The 18,124-nt window shown below is 50.9% G+C and overlaps 1 protein-coding gene across 1 annotated transcript in view; it reads left to right on the forward strand.

Annotated features, from left to right (window-relative positions):
- The first annotated feature begins 8,651 nt into the window (after positions 1-8,651).
- The window catches only part of COL7A1 (collagen type VII alpha 1 chain), a 49,668-nt gene continuing 40,195 nt past the window's right edge, over positions 8,652-18,124 (forward strand). Inside the window, exons 1-18 of the mRNA XM_044676881.1 lie at positions 8,652-8,733; positions 9,466-9,646; positions 9,855-10,014; positions 11,943-12,036; positions 12,113-12,274; positions 13,956-14,119; positions 14,226-14,355; positions 14,604-14,720; positions 14,879-15,025; positions 15,151-15,267; positions 15,599-15,757; positions 15,884-16,012; positions 16,244-16,390; positions 16,588-16,713; positions 16,914-17,057; positions 17,236-17,355; positions 17,620-17,763; positions 17,971-18,096. Of these exons, the coding sequence (XP_044532816.1) occupies positions 8,652-8,733; positions 9,466-9,646; positions 9,855-10,014; positions 11,943-12,036; positions 12,113-12,274; positions 13,956-14,119; positions 14,226-14,355; positions 14,604-14,720; positions 14,879-15,025; positions 15,151-15,267; positions 15,599-15,757; positions 15,884-16,012; positions 16,244-16,390; positions 16,588-16,713; positions 16,914-17,057; positions 17,236-17,355; positions 17,620-17,763; positions 17,971-18,096 (2,449 nt within the window). The remainder of the gene's footprint in view (positions 8,734-9,465; positions 9,647-9,854; positions 10,015-11,942; positions 12,037-12,112; positions 12,275-13,955; positions 14,120-14,225; positions 14,356-14,603; positions 14,721-14,878; positions 15,026-15,150; positions 15,268-15,598; positions 15,758-15,883; positions 16,013-16,243; positions 16,391-16,587; positions 16,714-16,913; positions 17,058-17,235; positions 17,356-17,619; positions 17,764-17,970; positions 18,097-18,124) is intronic.

The raw sequence follows: 18,124 nt of genomic DNA on the forward strand, positions 1-18,124 counted from the left end.
AGATGGCTCCTTGAAACTTACCCCCACTGGTCCTAGGTCTGCCCTCTGAAACCAATAACTAGCCTAATTCTTCTTCCGTAGCATGAAAGGAGACTGATGAGACCAGTAGACCTAGGTTGGAATATCTCTTTTAGGAAGTCATGGGAGATCAAGATTATAAAGGGAGTTATAGAATCCTAGGCTGGAAGGAACCTTACTGTGGATCTAAGCCCAACTTATTCTAGAAACAACGTTCCTTTGCAACATCCCTAACCTCTGGTCTCTCACATTCAGCTTGGACCTTCCAGTAATGAACTTGCTACCTCCCAAGGCAGTTCCATTTTACCAACAACTGATGGTTAGGAATTTATATAAATCTCACTCTCTTAAGCTTCTCCTCATTGTTCTGAGTTCTGTCCTCTGAGGCCAAGTAGAACAAGCCTAATGCCTCTTCTACAGGACAGTCTTCAAATCCTTGAAGACTGACATATTTCCCTCACCACCCCAAGTCTTCTCTTCAGTCTAAACATCACCCACTATTTCATTTGGCCTTTTCTCATATGACATTGCTTACATTTCCTTCCTCCTCCTCTGAGTGACTCTCCTAAACACACTCCAGTTGTCAGTGTCCTTGTGGTCTTTAGAACTGGACACAATATTCCAGAGGTGGTTAGTCTGACTAGGGAAGAGAACAGCTGTACTCTAACCTCCTTGCTCCTGGACCCCAGAGCCTAAGAGCACATCAGGGTTTTTGGCTGCCACATCTCAGCATTGACTCATCCTTGAGCTTGTGCTCACTGACTCCTTGCCTCAGGCCCTTTTCACATTAGCTTCCCTCTAACCAGGTCTTGATAAAAAGGACTATCTTTCAGTGAACGCAAATTTATTTTTTCTTTTTCCTATCTCCCCCATCACTGAAAAAAAAAAAAGAAAAAGAAAACTCTTGTAACAAATATGAGTAGAAAAGCAGAACAAATGAACACATTGGCTATGTCTAAAAAAAATACTAACTAGGTTTTCATCTAGTACTTATATGCTGGTTTTTTCTTCTTTTTTTCCCCTCCCTTTATATATATAAAAAAAGAACAACAAACCCTTACTTTCTTAGAATCAATACTTTGTATTGGATCCAATGCAGGGCTAGGCAATGGAGGTTAAATGATGTGCCTAGGGTCACCCAGCTAGGCAGTGACAGGTCAGATTTGAACCTAGGACCTCCATCTCTAAGCCCAGCTCTCAATCTACTGAGCTGCCCCTGGCTGACTTTTTCCTAATCTAAGGGTGATAACTTTAAAACTTTCCTCTAACTAATGTTAGAGTCATACCTACCCAAATTTATTTTAAATTTGCTCCATAATTTCAATTTATCATTCTTTGTGGAACCTGAGTCTGGCATGCGGCACATGCTTATGAAATGTACCGGTATGGTCAGAACTATGTTTAAACCAAATCAGTGATGATAACATTGAAAGGAATATGGCCAAGAACTGAATGCTGTGATGTACTATCGGAAACCATTCTCCAGGTCGATGTGGGAAATTAATGAATATTCTGGTTACCATCATTTTGCTAATTATGAATTTTTCTATCATTACCATTTTTCAACCCACTTCTCTCCATCTATGGCTTCTCTGATGTCTTCTTGAAGTCCAGGTACTTTGTATTTATAATATTCATCTCATTTTGTGTTCTATTAATCCTGTCAAGAAAGTAGGTAAAGTGAATGTGGCATGATTTATTCTTAGTGAGCCTATGCTGGGTTCAAGTAATCACTGGCTTCCTTTTGTAAGTGCTGAAAAATTATTTGTTGAATTCTCTAAGGGATCTGGCAATGCTTCCCATACAGAATGTCTCTTTGAGTCAGGGTAATACTTAACTATCTCCAGACCTGTGGTACCCCTATGTGGCCTGTATTTGTGTCTCTGCTCCTTAGTCTTATGTCTGACATACGGTAAGCATGTAATAAATGCTTGCCCCCTGACTTGTTGCCTCTTTTCTAAGGTCCTGGACTGATCTCCCAAGGATGTAATTCATTTGGACCTGGTAACTCTAACTTAGAGCTGGCAGCTCCATGATCTCCTCTTAGGTCATTGTGTGTCTTGGATTTCAGTTTTTAGCATGTTGGTCCTGTCCTTCCTAGGTGTGAATATAGTGATCCTTAGTGATGGTGCCTGGGAGAAGGGGAAGAAAGGAGCCAAATAATCATTTTCCAGTTCTTCCTTCCCCCTTTAGAACATTATCACTGATCTGTCTTTGTTGTTCAGTTGTTTTAATCATGTCCAACTTTTCATGACCCCATTTTCTTTCTGGGCAAAAATAATGGAGTGGTTTGTAATTTCCTTCTCCAGTTCATTTTATAGATGAGGAAACTGAGGTCAACAGGATGGAATGACTTGCCCAGGGTCACACAGCTAGTATCTGAGGATGGATTTTAACTTAGGAAGATGTCTTCCTGACTCTAGGCCTGGCATTCTATCCACTTTGCCACCTAGCTGCCCCATTATCCCATCTACTCTGAGCAATAGTACTATCCTTTGTGATCCTTCCCTATGTACTACCCAATGCAATCAATCATCTTTCTGAGCCCAGGGTCCCAGGAACAGAGTTCAAGATAGCCAGAGTGTAAACAGCATGGCCTGGAAAAGACCTGGAAGTGACCAATGAGTGGTTGGTCATTCAGCTTTTGTTTGGAAACTTACAGTGATAGGGAGGTCGCTACCTCCTATGGCAGCTTAGAAATTTTTCCTTACAACAAGCAGAAACAGGTCTCCTTGAACCTTCTTCCTTCCTTCTGTTTCCCCACCTCACCATCCCCTTGAATTGTTCCTGGGTATGCCCTGTGGAGCCAAGAACAAGCCTCTTCTACCGTTAGCCCTTCAAATATTGTAAAGCCATTGATCATACCCTATACATTACATCAATTCCTATTTTCATTTTCCTTATTATGCCTCCTTTCAAAGAGGGTGGTCAAGGGGACTCCATCTAAAGACTGAAGGCCTAGGTCTCCTCGGTGTTGCTTTGGGAGTGGAGGCTACACTCCCTAACCGCTTCTGGATAGAAGACATCCTTGGACTCTCCTGTCTTCCTGCAGCGTTTTGAGTTTGGGGCACTGGAAATCTCCAAGAGACCACACTTGAGGCTACTGGAAGAAGTTGCCGATTCCATCCTCACAACTCTCCAGAACATCTGCTCCTTGAACTTGGTGCCAGAGTGGGATGAGGAGGATGGGGAAGCACTTCCCTTCAGGCCCCATGGATGACTTAGGCCACAGGGGGTGCCAGATGTCTCAGCCTCGGAGGTCAAGCTCCCAGGACCTCTGTGGTGCACAGCCCCAGGGCCACTGACGCACCAGGACTCTGGACTGGCATCAGAACTCTCAGTGTCAGGACTGGGGAACAGCTGGCAGCCAGGACTGCAGTTGGCACAAGCATCCATGGGTCCAGTTTGGATGGAGAGTAGAGATGGGGTGTGTGTGTGGGGGAAGAGACCTTAGTTTGGAGAAGGGATGACACAGAGGACAGAGTATGACCTTAAAGATTACCCTGCAGGAGGGGGATTCCTCTGTTCAGGCAGAATTAGGAGAGGGCGATTTCAGCACGAAAAAAAAAGCTTTCTCCTGTCAGAACTGGGCAGAAATGGGCTGGGAAGCCTTGGGAGCCAGTTTACTGGATGCCAAATGCCACTTTGTCAGGAATATCATAGAGGAGATTCTTGTACAGGTTCCATTTTTGGGGGGGGGGGAGGATTCTGTGATTCTGTGTTGGGGCTCTTTACTTGGGTCTAGCCCTAGTGGAGTACTGCACTTGTAGGGACTGGGCATTCAGGCACTTAATATGCCCTTATATGTCTCGATCTCCTTTCCTTCTCATACAGCATTGGCATGCAAGAGAAAAGGAAGCTGGGGGAGGGGAGAAAGGGTGGGTAGCCAATTCCATAGGAGCAGCTCTCCCCACCACCTGCCTGACATCACCTCCTTATCCCACCCCTGGACAGGAGGAGGAAGCAGTAGGGGTTGCTCCCCCATCCCTGGGCCTGGACTGAACGGGCATCCCAATATCCCCCCCCCCAGACCAGAGATTCCATGCCCCCTGGCTCTGGGCCAGCTTTCCCCACCCTTTCCCCTGAAGTTATGTGTGGGTCTGGAAGGTGTGGGCTTGAGGCCCAGGCATAGGGAGGCACAGGGCAGGTGATGGCAGGCGGAGAGCAGCCATCTCCAGGTGGCAGCTGGGCAGGTGCTGACTCGTCTCTGAGGGATACCTGGCAGTGAAGGCTCCAGTGGCTTCCCCAACCCAACCTTTGTCCCCCAGAAACTGTAGATTCTGGGGGAGCTGGGGCTGGCTCTCCAACATATTCCACTTCCTCAGGAGGCTCCGAGTAGGTCCTGTGCCAAGACAGAAGCAGCTTCCCTTGGCATGAATATTCGGCTGCTCCTTCCCCTTGTCTGGAAAGGGCGGTACTGTGTGGTGGAAAGAGTGGAGGGGTTGGAGTCAGAGGGCTTGGTTTGAATCCTGGCACTGCTCCTCAAGACCTGTGTACCCCAAGACTAGAAGCAAGGCAACGGTCCACAGAACTTGGCCAGCGATTCGATGCCTGAGACTAGCAATGGAGGAGGCAGAAATTTGGGGGGTTTCAAGCCTGGTAGAATGGTAGTACCACTAGGCTGTATTGGAAATAAGCTGATTCCGTTATCAAGTGCTGGAAGATACTCAGCAGATCAATGGAGAAGCTTTGCCTAGAAATCAGGGCTAGAGAGGGATTCAAATGTCTTGGGACCAGAGCTGTAGACAGTAAAGGCATGGCAGATAATGTGGTGGAAAAAAGCCTGGAGGCTGGAAATAAGGAGACTCAGGTTCTAGTCCCAGATCTGCCTTGAAGAATACTAATCAACATATACCTGTAATATATGGGAATAATAGTTTCTTCTTTTTTCCCCCCAAAGTTTGCAGATTTGGTTTGATCCTCATGACAGCTCTGTGAGGTAGTGCTATTATATCCCCATTTTATAGACAAGAAAACAGAACAGATGGAGTAAGTGATTTACCCAAGGTCAAACAGCCCATAAATGTGTGAAGCAGAATTTTGACACAGACCATTGGCTGTGTGACCTTGGGCAAGTGACTCTTCCTCATGACCTCAGTTTTTCCCTTTATAAAAGGAAAAGATAATAAATAGACAGACAGATAAATGGATAGATAGATAGATGGACAGGTAGGCAGACAAACAGATATACAGACAGATAGATGGATAGATGGACAGACGGACAGATAGATGGATAGATAGATAGATGGACAGATAGATGGGCAGTTGGACAAATAGATAGAGAGATAGACATACTTGGATGGATAGATAGATGGATGGATGGACGAACAGATAGACAGATAGACAGTCAGATAGATGGATAGATAGATAAATGGACGGTTGGACAGACAGACAGATAGAGATAAAGGATAGATGGAAAGGGTTTCAACTGGACGACCTCTCATTTCCCTTCCCAGCTCTAATACTGTGATCTTGAGTTTAAAGTTCCGAGGGCTCTTCCAGTTCTGAAATCTATGAAAGAGGGGAACAAATTTCTTCTGTGTACACACTGAAGGATGCCGAGTGAGCCTGGGCTGACCTGAAGACTGGGACTAATTTATTGGACTAGGGCCATTTTAAGGGTAGCCTGAAGCTTCCTGCCCTGAAGTCCCTCCATATGTGCCACCACCCCCAGATGGGCTGCTGCTGGGGAGATTCCTTTGCAGTGAGCTGTCCCTGTGGGTGGTCCATCCTCTTTCCATCTGGGAAGGGTGATTCCCTCACCCCCGGCCCCCTGCCTCCTCTAGGGACACAGCTGGATGGCATCCTCTGTCTAGAAGGGGCTGAGGGGGACCTTGGGAGGGGGGCTGTGACACACAGGTCTGGAGTGGTGTGTGCCATGCATACATGCGGCTTTATCCATATAGTTTTCACACCTCAGGAGCCCTGTCTTCTTTGGGGGGCCCACATACCAGGATCCCTGTTCCAGTTCTGCCACTGATTTCCCCCTTCCCTCCATTCTCTCTGCCATTGGTCTATTAGGGAGGGGTGGGTTTGCAGGATTTCCAGGTGTCCAGGGTGGTTTCTAGACTCCCCCCCCAGATCAATGCCAGCTCCTAAGGTGAGTCATAGGCTCTGTTTTGCTTAGAGCCTCAGTCTTCACTTCTAGAGAATGGATTTGGACTATTTCTGACTGGGCTGAAGCTCTAACTAGGCATTCTCCCTCCTTCCAATTCCCCAAAGGCTTACCCTCCCCCCTTCCTGTGTCTGAGAAAGGAAAAGGTTCCCTGCCTGCCCCCAGGCCTTGTCTGCGGTTTTTTTTTTTTTTTTTTTTTTTTTTTTTGTGACTTGGGAGAGGAGGGCACTGGATGTGAGTCACCTCCAGCTGTAACCTCCATCCCTCCTGAAACCATCCCAGACCCACAAAATCCAATGGCCCTGCTGTCTTTGGGACTGCTACTTGCCTCCCAGGCCAAGAACCCCATCCCGTGCCCTTCAGATCATAGGTTTAGAGCAAAAGGGACCCTAGAGGCCACCTTGTCCAACCCCCTCATTTACAGAGAAGAGGTCCAGGTCCAGAGCGGGAAGTCAATGGTACAGGGTAGAGCTGGGATTTGAACTCAGACCTTCAGATTCCAAATCTGGCACCTCCCAATGTGCCATGTTGGCACTCAATGAGTTCCAACTACTCATTCTTCCTCTCATAGGACCAGCTAGGTGGCTTCGATGGATAGAGTGCCCATCCTGGAGTTAGGAAGACTCATCTTCCTGGGTTCAAATTCGACCTCAGACATTTATCGGCTGTGTGACCCTGGGCAAGTCACTAACCCTCTTGGCCTCAGTTTCCTTCTCTGTAAAATGAACAAGAAAAGGAAATGGCAAACCAAAAATCAATGCGGAGGACCCCGAATGGGGTCATGAGAAGCCCGACACGACCAAACTACAACAAAGGTCTTGTCATAATCGTATCCATGTTAACATATCTATGAAGTAATTTTTCTCTATCCAGATTGGGTAACAGATGTTCAGGTGAAGCAACCTACCTTGGGTCACCTAAGGGTTAGAGGCAGGATTGGAACCCGGGTCTTCTGATTCCAAGCCTCCTGCTGGGCTGGACTGAAAAGGAGATGGAAGCCAACCTAGTTATCCCATGTAGTCACTTCATAGTCGGGGTCCCCGAGGCCAGTTTCTAGGGGTCAGGGTTGGGCAGTTTTCAGGACGGTTTCACTTGTGTCGGATGTCAGAGGAGGGAGGGGTCCTGGGCCGGGGGAGAGTTAGGGGGCAGAGGAGAAAACCAAGGAAAGCTTCCTGGAGGACGTGGGATTTGAGGGGGACTTGAAATGCTTGACCAGGACCCGGAGACTACATTTAAAGTGTGTCTTTGGTTAAGCCCGCATTTTATAGAGAAGTTGCCTTTGCAAAGGTGAAACTCGCTCTGAGAGCTGGCCTCCCTCTGACCACCCCTTCTTCCCCACAAGCCCCGGGGGAGGGGCGGGGAAGGGTCTGTTCAGCAGGGAGAGTTTGGGGCCGGGAGAGCGCGGGGAGAGAACCCCATCCCTGAACTGGCTGAGTGGCGAGCAGCGGACCAGGTCCGAGGAGGGGACTTGTTGGGCCACTGACAGACCTCCCTCCCCGGCCCAGGCTGGCCCGAGGCAGGATGGGGTCTGTAGAGGAGGGAAGCCAGCCCCCTCCCGGGGCGGCGGCGGCGACTGGGACGGGATTTGTCCAAGGGAAGAAGCTGGGCGGTGTGTTGAGCTGGGGGCCGGCCTGCATGGATCCGCCCCGCCCCTCCCCGCCCCCGCCCAGCGGGATCTCGGGGACTTTTCTCCAGCAGAGGCAGGCGGCGGGGGCAGCCGAAGGACAGAGCTGGCCCTACCGGGCCCCAGACGGATGGACAGCTCCAGGTAACCCAGGCCCGGGGGGTGGGCGTGGAGCAGAGTGGATCTCAGTTTCCCCGTCTCCTAGGACTCCACGGGCGGCCGGCCGGGACGTGACTACAGGGTGTTAGGGCTGCTTCCTCTCTTGCTCCCATTCCTCCCAGGACCCCCCACCCCCAGGGACCCTCCTGGCAAAGAGCCTCCCAGGGAGGGAACCTGGGAAACTCCCCCAGAGAAAGAGCGAGACCCTCGTTGAGGAGGACTCTGGGAGAGGAGCCCACGCACACTCCTCTGGGAGAGAGCTCCCTCTTCTAGAAATCCCCCTCTCCATCAGCCAGAAAGAACCCCCGAGAAGCCCAGCCCTCCACCTCCTTCTTGCTGCTGCTGCTGCTGCCCTTCTGGGCACCTCGAGCTTCCCAAGTGTATCCAGATTCTTCCCACCCTCTTTTCCACCCCTCCTCCCTTGAAGAAAAAGCCCCTAACGGAGGTCTGGGGTGGGCGGGCGGTCAGGGGTCCAGTCTACATCCTTCCCAACTTCTGCTGGGGATTTGAGGGGAGAAGTGGGCTCTGCTATTACCTGTCCCGCTCCCCTCCCGAGTCAGACGCCAACCTGGTGTGGGGTGAGGGGGACAGTCAGGGGCTGCCGAGGAGAGCATCGGAGCTCGGAGGGATCCTAGGGGTCTGGAGTCCAGTTCCCCCTTTTTCCCGAGGGACGGACTGGAAGCGAGGCTGTTAGAAAGCAGCCTGAGCTCTCGGCTCCAATGTTGTCCCCCCAGGATGAAGCTGTGGTTCCTGCTCACTGCTGTGGTCATCGGAACCCTGTGGTTGCCCGTGAAAGGACAGGCGGAGAGAGGTCGAGGTATGGACAGGGTCCCAGACCTCCCGCCCTGCTCACACCTAGTCCCTCTAAACCCCTCTTGAACTCTGGGTTCCTCAACCTCTGCCTTCCCCACAGGCCTGGGAGGAGGGGAGAGATCTACTCCCAAACACCCTGCTCCAGCCCAGCCCCAGCCCAGCCCCAGCCCCAGGTCTCTCATGCTCCCTTCTACCTTCAGCTCCTGATTTATACTGGCAGGTGGATCCCTGTCCCTTCTGGGGCCAGAAGGGTGTTAGGGCTGCTTCCTCTCTTGCTCCCATTCCTCCCAGGACCCCCCACCCCCAGGGACCTTCCTGGCAAAGAGCCTCCCTTCTGGCCAATAGGCTGGGCCAGGGGCAGAATGTCGGTAGCCTGGGGGGGGGGGGTAGGGGAAGGACCCATGTCCTCCACATTTTGTTCTTCCCCATGTCCTCCACATTTTGTTCTTCCCCATGTCCAGCGCCTTCTGTGACTTGTCATTCAAAGTTCTTTGTTCTTCCCTGTGTCTCCCATTACCCATGGCTTCCACCGACCCCAACCCTCCCTGTCCAATGCTCCTGGATCCCCGGTCCAGAGTCCCAAGATGTTTCTCGATGCCCCGTGTGCTTCCTGACCTCGGTGTCCTGTCATCTTCCATGTCCTACCTCTGTGCATCTCCCCAGTTCCTGAAGCTGCCCTTTCCATCCCACTGATTGGTATCTCCTGAATTCCATGAGCTTATGTCCCTGCCCCTAGTGACCTGCACCAACCTCTATGCTGCTGACATCGTCTTCCTGCTGGATGGATCCTCCTCCATTGGCCGAAACAACTTTCGAGAAGTCCGGGCCTTCATGGAGGGGCTGGTGCTTCCCTTCACTGAGGTCATAGGGGCTTCTGGTGTCCGATTCAGTGTGGTGCAGTACAGCGATGACCCACGGTGAGGCCTGGGCCCTCATAGATCCCCAGAAACCCCCAGTGTTTCCTCCAAGATCTCCCTGGGCTCCAAAGACTCTCAAAGACCTTAGAAATTCCCAGAGACTCCTAGATACCTCGAAACCCTCAAATCCCTGAGGAGCCTTCAGAGGCTCATAGAAGCCTCTCTTCCTCACTGGACCCATGCCCCCTCCTTTCCTTCTTTCCTCAAGGACTGAGTTTGGCCTGGATACCTATGGTTCTGGCAGTGATGTGGTCCAAGCAGTGCGTGAGCTCACTTACAAGGGAGGAAACACTCGCACTGGGGCTGGATTCAGACACATTGCAGACCATATCTTTCTGCCTCAGCTTGCCCGGCCTGGTGTCCCCAAGGTGAGCCTCAACCTAGTCCCCCAGTTTTTTACTTCTGATCTCTGTCCCAGGTCTCTGCACTTCTTAGAATTCCTCCCGGCTTCCCAAGGGAATCTCTTCTCCTGACATGAATTGACTCTGACTCTTGAACCTGGCTGGCTCTATCTTGACAGTCTGGCTTCGAATCTCATCACTCAACTGAAACTACTCTCTCCAAAATTACTGGCAATTTCCTACCCCACAAGTCTGATGGTCTTTCAGGTCTCATCTTTATTGAACTTGCTGGAACATTTGGCACTTGACCACTCTTTCCAATGGAATACTCTCTTCTCTCTGGTTTTTGTGATTCTGCTTTCTCTTCATTCTCCTCTTACCCAGCAACTTTTTCTTTAAGTCCTTTGCAGGATCATTATCTGTATCATGCCCCTACCTGTGGGCTACCCCAAGGCTCTGCCCTATGCCTCTTCTCTATATTTTTTCACTTGATGACCTCATTTGTTTCCCTGGGATTAGTTATCATGCCTCTGCAGATGACAGATCTCTCTCTCTATCTGTAGATCTCTATCTATGCATGTATGGGGAGATATAGAGATTTAGCATATATATCTAGCCTTAATCTCTTTTTTGAGCTGGAGTCCCCCATCATCAACTGTCCATTAGATATTTCCAACTGGATAGACCATAGGTATCTGGACCTCAATGGATGCAAAAGAGAATCCATCACTTTCCCCCCAAACCCACTGCTCTTCTGAACTTCACCATGTCTGCCATCATTCTTCCAGTCACTCAGGTTCAAGATCTCAGAATCGTCCTTGACACTTTTCTCTCCCTCCCTCTCTCTGACTCTTTCTCTCTGTTTGTCCCTTTCTTCTCCCCTCCCCTCAATATCCAGTTGGTTGACAAGTCCTGGCGATTCTAACCCTACAACATCCCTTCTCTCTGCCCACTCAGCCACTACCTTAATTCAGGCCTTCATCTTTTCTGTCCTGGATTATTACAACAGCTTCCTAATTGGTCTCCCTGTCTCAAATGCCTTCCCCACTCCCCTACATCCTCCACACTGATACCTAAGTAATTGCCCTAAATCACAAGTCTGACCATGTCTCTCTCCTACTCAATGAAACTCCCGAGGCCCTCCTTATTTCTGGGATCCATACAATTCTCATCTTTAGCATTTAAACTCCTTCACAGTCTGGCCCCCATCCTGCCTTTCCAGCCTTGTTCTATATTACTCCACCAAAGTGCTTTTTTAGTATTTCTCCTTTACAACACTCTCCCTCTCATCTGTGTGCCATTGGTTGTCCTCCAGGCCCGGGATGCATTCAGTTCACCTCTTAGAATCTCTTTGAAAACTCCATTCAAAGGGCTGCTTTTTATATGAAGTCTTTCCTGACCCCTCTAAATGCTAGCTCTTCCTTCTAAATGTTCTTACATTCACTTCCTCTTCATTTTATAGTCATTTTTCTGTGCGTCCCCTCAGTAGACTGTAAGCTCTCTGAGGACAAGTACTTTTTCATTTTTGTCTTTGAATTCCTAGTGCCTGGCACATAGTAGGCACTTAATAAATGCTCATTGATCCTAGCTATGTGACCCTGGGCAAGTCACTTACCTCCTACTGCCTAGCCTTTGCTGCCCTTCTGCCTTGGAACCAATATGTAGTATTGATTCTAAGATGGAAGGTAGAGGTTTAAAAAAATGCTCATTGAGAGATTGATTATTCCAAGATTTGAGTGATTGATTATTCCAAGATTTTGACTGACCCTAACTTCTGACTCTGCCCTCCTCTGTCTTCCAGGCCCTAACCCTGACCCACTCATCCCTGGCCTTATTGGCCTCTACTGGCTATTTCCATCCCTTCACCCCTTACCTGGGTATATCTTCCCCTTATCCCCTGGACCTGGCTGACTCCACCGCAAACCCTAATCCCACCTTCCTCTGCTTCTCCCTAGGTTTGCATCCTTATCACTGATGGAAAGTCTCAGGACCAGGTGGAGCCAGCAGCTCAGAGGCTGAAGAGGCAGGGAGTGAAGGTGTTTGCAGTGGGTGAGTAGGGCTGTGGAGGTGCCTGAGGGGAGGGGCACAGGGCCGCTGGAGTGAAATTTTCCCTCCTGATGCCCAGGGATCAAGAATGCTGACCAGGGAGAGCTTCGAAGGGCAGCCTCAGAACCACCAGATGTTTTCTTCTACTTCGTCAATGACTTTAGCATCCTCAGCACCCTGCTGCCCCTTGTGTCCCGTCGAGTCTGCACCACCACAGGGGGCACCCCCCAGATCCTACCCTGTGAGTACCCCTATTTGAGAGCTCCCCAGTTTCTACTAAATGACCAAGGGATCTTCTCTTTTCCACCATCAGGATTCTTTTCCTTTCCTTGCCCGAAAATACGTTCCTCACTTCACTCAAATGGAGAGTGTGAGAATCAGGAAGGGGTCTAGGCTTGTGTGCCAACTTGAATGTCAACTAGTATATTCTTCAGTGCCTCCTGTAAGCAGAACACTGGGATTACTTGGTATCAGGGGAGATACAAAAATTTAGACTAAATGGAAGCTTGCAGTCTGTAGGGAGAGAATCTACAAACATGAAGAGCTCCAGGGGCCTTACATCCCTTACCTGAAAATCAAGTCTCAAGCAGATTCCTTTACTTACCAACAGAGAAAGACATTTGTGTTGCCTTCCTCGTAGGGTTTGAACCTTGTATCTGTTACTTAGGGTTGTAGAGTTAAATATGGAAGGGATCTTTGAGACTGTCTAGACCTTTTACAGATGAAGAAATACTTCCAGAGAACAATGACAAGGCCAAGGTCACATGGGTGGCCGGGTCAAAGAACCAGAGTTCTAGAGACCAGTTACTCCAACTCCAAATTCAACATTCTTTTTCATCATAGCTCTGGGCCCTTCCCCCTTTCTGGGCCCGTTTTTTCCTTTGAGTTAGTCTAGTGTAGATTCCATCACTTAACTACCTATGTGACCCTGGGAAAGTGACTTAATCTCTCAGTCCTCAATTTTTTTCATCTGTAAAACGACAGGATTAGATTAGGTGATCTCTCAAGTGGCATGGATGTCAGGAAGGTCGGAATTCAAATCCAGTTTCAGTTAGTAGCTGTGTAACTCTGTTTGCTTCAGTTTCCTCATCTGTAAATTGAGCTGGAGAAGGAAATGGCAAACCATTCCATTATCTGCCAAGAAAACCCCAAATGGGGCCCACAAAGAGTCAGACAAGACTGAAAATGACTAAATAACCGCCACAAGGTCCCTTCTAGCTCTAGGTCTATGATCCTTAGATGAAAGGTAATATTCTAGGGGACAAAGAGGAAGAGAAGGACATTCTAGGCATAAGGGACCGCCTTGGTAGAGGCATGTAGGTAGAATACTGAGGGATGTGGACAAGGGATGGTAAATAGTTCAGTCTTAATAGAAAATAGGGCTTGGAAGTGGGTAATAGGAGGTAAGACTAGGAGGAGAGGAAACCAGGCTTATAGAAGGTTTGAAATCCAGGGGGAGGAATCAGAACTTTATTCAGGAGTTTATATGGAGTTACTGAAGATTTCTGAGCAAAAAAAACCCAAAACCCGATCAGATCGATGTGGTAGGGAGGTAATTCAGGTATTCCGGATCCTTAGGATTATAGGATCTCTAGCTGAGATGGACCTTCAAGATCATCCAGTCTCTTCATTTTGCAGACAAGGAAAAGGATCTGCTAGGGTGATTGACTTGTCCAAAGTCAAAAAGATAAGTGTCAGAGTCAAGATCACAGGATCATAAACCCAGACCCAAATCTTCTATCTTCCTGCTACACCTGCAGCCTCTCCAGTCCAAGGCAGCTACCGCCTTGTCCTGAGTTGGGATGGCACCCTAGTCTACACAATTTAAAGTACTTAAGACTTAAGCCCCGACATCGACCTTTGAGCATGCCTGCCAGTCACTTTGGGGAATGGATGTCACGGTCCCCTCTGTCTCCCTGCAGCAGAGGGCCCCCACTCTGGCCCCCGAGATCTGGTGCTATCACAGGCAACCAGTGAATCCCTCTTGGCTGAATGGACAGCAGCTAGTGGTCCTGTGATCAGCTACAAGGTCCAGTATGTCCCTCTCACTGGGCTAGGGCAGCCTGTGCCTGACCAGCGGCAGGAGGTGAGGAACAAAGAGGAGTGAAGGTTTGGGAGCAAACGGGGAGGGGGGGGCCCAGAGGTAGGAGGAACAGCCAACACTGAGTTCTCTGTTCTCTGGTGGGGGGCAGGTGACTGTACCAGCAGGGGAGACAAGGGTCCGGCTGCAAGGCTTGCGGCCACAGACTGAATACCAGGTGACAGTGGTTGCCCAGTATGCCAACAGTGTTGGGGACGCTGTGAGTAGGACTGCCCAGACTGGTGAGTGATGTCTCTCACTGATTTCCTCTGGGGGTCTCCCAAGGCTTCTTAACTCTTCCTTCAGTCTGAATCTGTGTCAGACTCCCATAGTCTCCCCTATTCCCCCAGCCTGTACCTCTATGCCTCCCCAGGACTCGTGTACTCCCAGATTCCCTCCACCCCCATCCTAGGTCCCTCACTGGGCTCCTTTGCTTCTGATCTCACCCTACAAGCTAGACCAACCGTCCTTGCCACCTTCTCCCTCACAGCTGCACTGGAGGGGCCCATGATCTCCATCCAGAATGCCACAGCTCATACTCTCCTGGTGGCCTGGCGGGCTGTGGCTGGAGCCAGTGGTTATCGAGTGACCTGGAGAAGTTTAGAGAGTAAGACGGGAGGGTCAGGGAAAGTGGGGGATCCCTGACGTACCATCCTAGGAATATTCTCCTTCTTTGTGGTCATTTGTCTCAGTTGTGCCTTCTCACTCCCAACCCAGCCTCTTATCCCCCTTGTCTTGCACTGAGAATATCCCTGCTTCTCCCAGGTGGGTCATCCCAGCAGCTGGACATTGGCCGAGGCCAAACATCTGCCCTTCTAAAGGGCCTGAGCCCAGACACAGAATATGTGGTGACTGTGACCCCTCTGCATGGCCGGACACCAGGGTCTTCTGCATCACTGACAGCACGAACAGGTAAGGTTGGGAAACAGTATCGGGGCTCTCCGTTTGGCTGTGCCTTTGAGGGAAGAGGAGACCTAAATTTTGCTGAAAGGTCTGATGTTCTATGAGAAGCTAATCGTTCCTGTGTCCTTGGCCAGAGATGGGCATCATTCAGAACTTGCAGACGGTCATCTTGGGGCCCACATCCATCCATGTATTCTGGACCCACATCCCTGAAGCCCAGGGATATAGGCTGGAATGGAGACGAGTGAGCGGTTAGTAAGGGACACTGGTGGGTGTTGAGAAGGGGAGAGGCTAGGCCTGGACCTGAACCATTCCATTCACCCCATCTGATACAGCCAACCCAGAGTGACTTTTGCCTGGTTCTGAACATGAGGGAGACAGTCTCTATCGACAGGGACTCTCTCTGGGGGGGCTCTGGGACACTCTGAGGGAGAGAAAATGGCCCTTAACTTTGGGGAGCCCCTGATCTGAAGAAGAGACACTTCCCCTGTCCTAGTCCAAGGGGGGGACTTGGCATCCCTGGCATGGCTTCACGAGAAAGGGCTGGCTCAAGTGTTCAGGCCTTTGAACCTACCTTGCCAGGTTCAGAGCCAACACAGACAGTGGTGCTGCCCACGGAGGTGACTAGCTATCAGGTTCAGGGGCTGCAGCCAGGCACTGAGTACCGGCTCACACTCTATACCCTGTATGAGGGCCGTGAAGTCGCCACACCTGCCACCATCTCTCAGACTGGTAAGCTGGGTGGGCCCAGGGGGAGGACACAGTAAAGAGGGGTCCTCTGTGGGGGGGATCAGTGGCACTCCTGTTAGGGCCCAGGGGGGAAGAGCTCTGGATTTCAAGGACTTCTCCCTTCCCACCTAGTGCTAGAACCGGCTCCTGGCCGAGTGTCCGATTTACGAGTCGCTGAAGCCTCCCCATCCAGGCGATCGGTAAGAGTGGTCTGGAGCCCTGTGCCCAGTGTCTCTGGCTACCGTTTCGTGCTGCGCAACACACAAGGTGAGTGGGGATGTTGGGCATTGGGGCCAGATGTCCACTCCCTCCTCAGCCAGTGGCCTCCCTCCCTCTAGTTCCCTTCTCACTGGCTCCCTCACTCAGAAGCTGTCCCAGAATGACCCTACCCCGGGTGCCAGGGATCCAGAATACTGTGTCTGTATTTCTGTCCAGCGATGGTCTCTGTCCCCATATCTTTGTCCCTGTATCCAAGCCTTACTTCCTCTGGTCCCCTAGATGGCTCTGAGAAGACACAGAGGCTTCCTCCTGAGCAGACAAGCTTTGAGCTAGACAGAATCCAGCCCGGTGTAAGCTATGTAGTGCGTGTGTCAGCCCTGGCAGGAAATCGAGAAGGCACTCCTGGCATCCTCACTGTTCGGCTTGGTGAGGCTGGGATGTGTGGATGTCTGCCCTCTGAGGGCTCTGACTTCTGGGGGCGCTACAGCTCCTGGAATAGCTGAGACTGGGGTGGGGAGGGGTCTGTAGGGCTTGGGGGTGGGGATTAGCTATGGCCATAAAGTGGGCAAATGTGTGACTGGTGGAGGGAGTGTCTTCCATCAGCACTTGCCCTGTTCATACAGACCCGGAGCCCTTGCCCAGAGTTCCCAGATTTCGAGTGGTAGCATCTGAGCCAGGCCGGGTCCAGGTATCCTGGGGGTCAGTCCCTGGAGCTAGTGGTTATCGGCTAAGTTGGCGGCTGAGAGATGGTTAGTTGGGAAGTGGGTGGGTGGGTGGTGGTGAGGAGGGTTTGAAGGGCAGGGCAAGATGGGTGGGCATTGAGGGGGGAGGAAGAGGAGCTTGTTCTGGATGGGCAAAGGAAGGACCTTTAGAGGGCCATTGGGTAGGGGAGGTCAGAACACACGGACCACCAGCATCTCTAAAGGGATTCATTCCTCTTTGGAATCAGGCCATGAGTCTTCCAGGACCCTGACGGCAGACTCTACATCCTTTGACATTGTGGGACTTCGGCCAGGGGCCTCATACCAAGTGTCAGTGTCTGCCCTACGGGGTGTTGACCAGGGCCCCCCCTCAGTCATCACCATCCACACAGGTGAGTCCCTGACTCCCTCCTCCTGGAGTCTCTCCTCATCTCCCCCAAGGGTCCCCGTAGTTCCCTCCCATTGGCACTGTGCCCTCTTGTGCTTCCCCTAGTTTCCCATTACCTCCCTCTCTTTCCAGTGCCTTCCCTCAGACTCCCTCTCTCCCCAATCCACCTCTGTCTCCCCCAGATTCTCCAGGGTCTGTGTCTGCCCTTCGTGTGATTCATGCTGGGAGCTCATCTGTCCGGATCACCTGGACCGGGGTCCCAGGAGCCACAGGCTATAGGATCTCTTGGCACTCAGGCAGAGGTGGAGTGGAGGCTTGGGATGGGCAGACACTGTTGGGTCTTGTACTTGTGGATCAGTGGGTCATCAGGGTTTCTGCAAATGGGCTCATCTAGCCAGGATGGTGGGGGGCCTTGATGTCTGATTGGGCTTGGAGAAGGAGGATCATTCTTGATGGAGAGGAACCACTGGTCAGGAGGAATGGGGCTGGGTGGGAATCACTGGCTGGGAGGAATCAAGGGGACACCATCCAGCTAGCAGTCATAGAATGCATTATTGTTGTCCCAGGGCCAGAACAATCCCAGCTGGTACCTGGGGACGCTTCAACAGCCCAACTCGAGGGGCTGGAACCAAACACAGACTACACAGTGCGAGTAACAGCCCAGGTGGGCAGCTTGGAAGGGCCTGCTGCATCTGTGGCTGTGAGGACGGGTAAGCTGTGTCCAGGCTGACTATCTGATCATTTCCTGAACCCAACCAGCTGACATTCTAAGAATGGGCAGATTCTATCACATCACTTCTGCACCGATTTCCCAAATGAGGATTGATTGTCCTCAAACCTGCAGTCCCAGCTCCAGTGCCCCTAATTCTATTCCTGATGGCAGTCTGACATGGTGTCCTGGGTCCCTTGTCCCCCAGCCCCAGAGCCCGTAGGTGCTGTGTCCAGGCTCCAGATTCTTGACTCATCCAGTGACGTCGTACGTGTGACCTGGGTGGGAGTCCCTGGTGCCACTTCCTACAGGCTGGTGTGGGGAAGGAGAGAAGGTACGAGCCCTGGTCTTCTGGCCCTGAA

Source organism: Gracilinanus agilis, chromosome 1 (genome assembly GCF_016433145.1).
Source record: "Gracilinanus agilis isolate LMUSP501 chromosome 1, AgileGrace, whole genome shotgun sequence".
NCBI lineage: Eukaryota > Metazoa > Chordata > Mammalia > Didelphimorphia > Didelphidae > Gracilinanus > Gracilinanus agilis.